Source organism: Camelus bactrianus, chromosome 4 (assembly GCF_048773025.1).
Source record: "Camelus bactrianus isolate YW-2024 breed Bactrian camel chromosome 4, ASM4877302v1, whole genome shotgun sequence".
NCBI lineage: Eukaryota > Metazoa > Chordata > Mammalia > Artiodactyla > Camelidae > Camelus > Camelus bactrianus.
The window spans coordinates 66,459,233-66,465,314 of record NC_133542.1 but is presented as its reverse complement, the minus strand read 5'-3'; the positions used below and the strand labels follow the sequence as shown (position 1 = coordinate 66,465,314).

At 50.2% G+C, this 6,082-nt stretch overlaps 1 protein-coding gene across 2 annotated transcripts in view; it reads right to left on the bottom strand.

The window, feature by feature from the left end:
• The window catches only part of MORN5 (MORN repeat containing 5), a 41,200-nt gene that overhangs the window by 7,632 nt on the left and 27,486 nt on the right, over positions 1-6,082 (bottom strand). For both annotated transcript variants that reach the window (XM_010956188.2, XM_074362173.1), the window contains exon 5: positions 2,385-2,460. In XM_010956188.2, the coding sequence (XP_010954490.2) occupies positions 2,385-2,460 (76 nt within the window). The remainder of the gene's footprint in view (positions 1-2,384; positions 2,461-6,082) is intronic.

Below are 6,082 nucleotides of genomic sequence, written 5' to 3'. Positions count from 1 at the left end.
TCCAGAGCACGGTGGGATCCCATTTCTTTCCTGCTCTCTGGTTAAGGGCTCGGGCTCAGGCCTGGCCCCCGGAGCACCTGGGCTGCTGGACAGTGAAACCCCTTCCTGGAAGATTGGTTCTGTTTCCCAACTAGTAACTGAGTGTCGTGAAGGCAGGATGGTGGGTCTCTCCCCTAATCTAAGCTTTGTAGGAAGTCAGGCTGGCTGCTGTCCTCTGTCTCGCTGCTGAATGTGCGCTCTGCAGGCTCAGAGAAGGGCCCTAGAGGGGCACCCTGTCAGGCAGATGCTGTAAACAGACGGATCCCTCCAACAAGCTGTCGGGACTGAGGAGGGCATTTGAGCTGTATCCTTAGATGAGAAGTTCACGGAGTAAGTTCAAAAGAGGAAATGCTGAGGGGGCCAGGGAGGGAGGCACAGGGGAGCCTGATTGGAAGAGGGGAGGAGAATTTGATGTGGTGAAGTGAAGGGAATATGGGATGGGAGACAGGGCAACAGGCCTCCAGCTTCAGCACAAGTCCGGGTCTCATACTGGCCTTGTTGGGTTCGAGTCACCACGTAATCTGGGGAGGGAGAGGGCGCATCCTTCTGCTGGTTGCCAAATTTTCCTTTAGCAGCAGAACTGTTTGTTCAAACCAAAGCTCGCCAGGAAGGGAGTGGAGTGGCTCTGCGTGGTGCCGAGGCTCCCCCACCCACCCCTGTCGGGCTCCCGTCCCCTACAGAGCTGCTCCTGAGCCTCAGCTCCTGGTGGTGTAAGGGGCCATCACCCCTGCAGGGCCCTGCTCTTCATTAGGTGTCGCATTCCCCAGCTCTGACCCCATCCCTGTCCCTCCCCCTGCACTCTTCCAATCCGTTTATCAAACATTGATTTAGATATATGTGTATCTTTGAAAATAGTTTAGTTTAGTTTTAGTTTGTGTGTGTTTGTGTTTCTTTCCATGAATGTAATTTCTATTTTCAAACACAGTTTGGAAATCCCTGGTGGACATCAATCCTATCATCCTACTGAGGTGACTGTTGCTTTGGAGGGAAGAGATGGCCACAGCCCCTGCCCCTCCTGCCCCTCCATCCACAGCTGAGTGGGCCCCAACCCCCTTGGACTCCTGGCTCTGCCCCAGCATGCTGCTCCGGGGTCCCTAGTTTGAAGGCCAGTTTCCTGCCCCTGCAGACCTTGGCAGAGCCCTGTCAGGCCTGCCTCCCTCTACCGGGCAGCCCTTGGTGAGCCAGGGGACAAGGCATAGGGGGTTGCAGGATCCAGCAACCTCTAAGGAGGTAAAATTATGCAAAGATCCAAGGTGCTTGTGTCCCAAGTATGGCCCTGGAGCATGTTCCACTTCCTCTGCTGGTTTTTCAGCTGGTACATGAGATCTCTGGGAGGTTTTGAAGAGTAATTACCCTGTATGCACAGCTAACAATTTCCTCTTTAAAGCAAACACATAGCAAATACCTGCTAAGTGTCAGCCCTTTACTTGTGTTATCCCTTTCAATCCACACAGCTACCCAGTGGTTTTAAGCATCATTATACCCATTTTACAGATGAGGAAACTGAGGCTCAGAGAAGTGAAGTGACTTGCCCCCAGGTTACATGATACTTATGGTTGAGCTGGGATTTGAACCCAGGTATGTATGATGCCAAAGCTGCATTCTTTCTGTGGTAGCAGACTGATTCTGTGCTTACGGTACAAGGCTCAGATAGAGAAGCTTCCAAGAAGGAAAGGTGGTCTTGTGTAATCATTCCTGAGCTTACAGGAAGATGCCAACTGTGAGCCGAGGCACAGTCATCCTGACCTACTGCCCTGTGAAATCAAGACTGGTAAGGCAGGCAGTTTGTAGTCAAACAAAAACAAAAAACAGCTGGGCTTTATCTTCAGAAGGGCTTGGATTCAAATGCTGTGTGACCTAGGGCAAGTCACTCAGTCTCTCTGAACTTCAGATTTCCCCATCTTTAAAAGGTGATGCTAAGCCCTTTCTCACAAGGCTGTTGTGAGGAGCTGAGATAATATACCCACACTGCCTACACACAATAGCTGCTCATTTAATTACATTTATCTATCATTATAAAGTGATGGTTCTCAAACATCCGTGTGTGTGAGAAATACCTGAGGAAGCAAATTGCTAGACCCCTAGTCTCAGCGATTCTGATTGGCAGGTACCAGGGTGGGACTAAGGAATGTCTAGTTCACTATTTTGCCCAGGTGATTCTGATGCAGGCGGAATGAGGGTCCTCCAAGAAATAGTCTAAGGAAAGTACACTTGGGGCCACTGACTACAGAAAGCCTTTATTCCTGAGTCAAAAGTCAGGTTCTAGAACTACAGCCTGCCCTCTGGGCTAGCCAACGCCAGTGGCACAGAAGGAAACCTGGGACAGAGGTGGCTGCAGAACTCACAGCTTGGGCTTGTGACCCATGGTCTCGTCCCAGCCCTTCCGACACGTCCGGATGATCCACTCATGCTCGTCGTCATCTGCAAGGGAAGGGGAGAGCCAGTCACACCTGGTGCTCGCAGGGCCTGCCCTGCCGTGCCCTGGGAGCCCTCAGGCGGGGTCTCAGGACTGGGATGCTTGTGTGTTGGGGGTGGACTCTGTCAGTGGAGGCAGGCGTGACATCGTCTGGCCGCTCTGAGCTGGGTAGCCCCAGCAGGTGCTCAGAGAGCAGCTCGCTCGGACACCTGCCCAGCCCGACATGCACAGACAATGCCCTAGGGACAGCCGGTCCAGGCCTTGCCGGCAGGAGCCAGAGCCTTCAGGTCTTAGTTTCTTTTCTGGGCTTTCCATTCTCGACCCTTCAGTGGGGGCTGACCCCCTCTGTCTGCTCAGGTCTTTACAATGGGGAATGGAGAGGACGAGCTGTCAGTCCTGCAGGCCCACACACATTCGTCTCCCTCAGTTTCATCCTTGTGACCACCCGACGGCAGCAATCCTGCCTTTCCACGGACCAACTAACAGGCTCAGAGGACGAATGGCTTGTCCACCACCATAGGGTTAGCACTCAGGGGAGCTCAGAACTGGAGCTGAGGGTTGTCTGACTACAAGGCCTATGCTGCTTTTAAAACTCAGAGAGAGTTGAGTGGGACACATTCCTTAGTCCACAGCACACCCCTGTCATCTCTCTGTGCCAGGCCCCTCTGCAGACTGACTTTCTTCTCTTTTTTCCCCTTTATTCTCCAAACCCATGCCCACCCCTCCCCCAACCATGACAGAGACCCACTCCAACGGTGGGATATATATCCCTAAAAACCGTGTAGCTCTGCAAAATATGTATTGTTGTTTTGTACGCAAATGTGGTTTTAATTTACATAAACAGCATTGTGCTGTGAATTTCATTGTACTTCACTTGTTTCACTCAACACTGTGTTTTCAAGATCTATTCTTGTTGCTATGTGGACATCTCGTTCTTTGCTTCTTGCTGCTGCCTGATATTCCATGGTAGGCTTCCATCACGTTTTACGACCCACCCCCGCAGTGCTGGACACGAAAGTTGCCTCCACCTCCAGGTACCAGGGATGACGCTGGGACAAACATTTTTGGGCACAGCTCTTCGTGGAGACGTGGGAGAATTTCACTGGGGCTATATTCCAGGGGGAGGGTCACGGAGCCATGCACATAGTTCATCCACCAGGACTCCCAGCAAAGCCCGTGTTTTTTCCCCAGCACCACACTGCCTGCCTGTGGTGCTCCCTTGTTCCAGCCTTCCCTCTTCGTGGGGACAAGGAGGACTGGCCCCAAATCCCTGCCCTCAAGCAGTTCTCAGGATGCCTCCTGTCTTCACCCCACGCCCAGCTCAGTATCTCCGACCTAAGAGATCAGAGGATGGAAGTACTCATCCTCTGTGGGTGACAAATGGCAGAAGCTAGAGAAAAAGGACACCCCTGATAGCTGAAACATGGAGGGCTCGCGGAAATCCTGCCCTCTGAACCAGAGTCCCCGTCCTAGGGGGGAACCCCTGCCTCTTCTGTGATAGCATCGAGCCTTGCTGACAGCCTACTGTGTGCTCTGTGCTTTAAAAATGATCGCCAGGTCTCATTGAGTCCTTTGTGAGAGCCCAGTAGAGGAGGCGAGATTACCCCCATTTCAGAGAAGACAAGCCCTACCTTGTGTCCACGGCCAGTGGAATTTAAGCCAAGGCTCATCGGTCTCCAGGAAGCCTGACTTTCCACCTCAGGGCAGATCTGATGGTGCCAGAAGGCAAGGCTGTCCCCCAGAGCTGGCCTCCTCTGTCCCCCACCCCGACTATTTCTTTGTCTGTGACCGTGACCTTGCTGCCTGCATGCTCTGGCCCTTGAGGGCAGCCCTCAGAGGCCAGTGGGCTTCAGTTTCCCCTGGGAAGGCTGCCTGGGAATCCGCGCACGGCTGCCAACCTCGGGGGCCGGGAGAGCGGCGGCACACAAGGAGTTAAGCGCTGGTGAAGCCCACTTTTGCCACACCGCGAGCAGCCTGGTTGATAATTACAGTTCTGAAGTCTCCAGGCTATTCGAATCAGTGCAGCTGCAACCTCTTCAGTGGTAACCCTGAAACCAGACAAACTGGGTTCATTGTGCTGAACCAGTCCTCAGGCCCCTCCCTGATCGTTAGAAATTGACAGCAATGGACTTAACAGCCCTCTTCACTACCCCCTTTCACTCTCTACCTGGCTGCACAGCCACCAATTTGAATCACAGATGCCTCCCCTCCCAGCAGCTGCTCACCAACCCTCCCTCCACCTCCCCTGCGCCGTGCTGCGGCTCCCCTGGCCCGGCCACGCCAGGGTGAGGCTGCCAAAGCACATTTCATCAATATTTAAAATGGAATTAAACCTGCCGCTTTGATGAACGCCCCCCAGATCCCAGGAGTTGTGATTACTATTTTGCAAATTGCGATTGTTGGAATATGTTAATATGATTGTCTGAGAACATCTTCACCTTCTTGGATAATTTCCTCCCCCTTTTTGGCAGGAGGCAAGGGGGAGAGGAGGGAGGAAAAAGATGGGAAAAAAACACTCGCAAACTCTTTAATCAATTGTAAATTATTACCCTCAGCACAATTGCCGGTGGTTCAGAGGGGAAGGGGAGGGAGATTTCTGGTTTGGTGCATTTATCTTGAAAAGTTTTGGCCCCCACTGGCCCAGTAATTCCACTCTGGGACACTCTCCTAAGGGAATAATCTATTTTGTCTCCATACTATTTAGAATCAAGAAAACGGAAATGACCTATGCTTCTAAAAACAAGAGAATGATTACTTTGTTGTATATTCATTCATTTAACAAATAATTTCTAAACACTGACCATGTGCTGGGTGTATTGCTAAGTTTGGGGGGATGGGGGACACTGTGAGCCACGTGAGGGGATATTTATCTGCTATTGAAAAAATATGGTTATGGAGTCTGTAAAACAACATAGGAGAAATGATTTTGATATGAGAATAAGCAAAAAAAGGTGGGAGGAGGTAAGAAATGCAATTACATTGATATGATAATTTGTGTGAAAGTTGTGCATAGAAGAAAAATTAAAAATAGTAAGTTGAATGTGAATAATGGTCAGCTCTGAGCAGCGAGGCTGGAGGGGTTCTTCAGTTTTGGGTTATTTCTCCAATCTTTCATTAATGTGTATCCACAATAGAAAAAATTAAAATAATCACTGGCTTTTTTTCCCCTACCCTCTAATCTAATGCCTTGGTAATTTCATGCATTTTAGTAATTGAAATAAAATATTTATAAGTCCCTAGAAACACCAGTAGAGTTCTTGAATTTCTAAAAAGTAAAAAGATGCAGCATGAAAATATTGGTAAAAATGCATTAAAGTTGGAGAATAGACAAATCTGTGCAGAAGAATTCCAAATAATTTATGTGGATACTCCGCCCTCAAGGAGATGGGGCATAACTCCCTGTTCCATAGGTATGGGCTGCCTTGTGACTTCCTCCTGAAAAGGACAGTTTGGAAAGGGGTTAAAAAAAAAAAAGCATAACTTTTCAGTGAGGAAACCTGACAAACACACCTCATCCAAGTGATCAAGTTCAACAGCAGCAGTGATGAGTCACGTGGATGGCGTGTAGCCTCGACGTGATGAAAATGGCATTTAACCTCTGGGGTCTCCCTCCCCAGATCCACAACC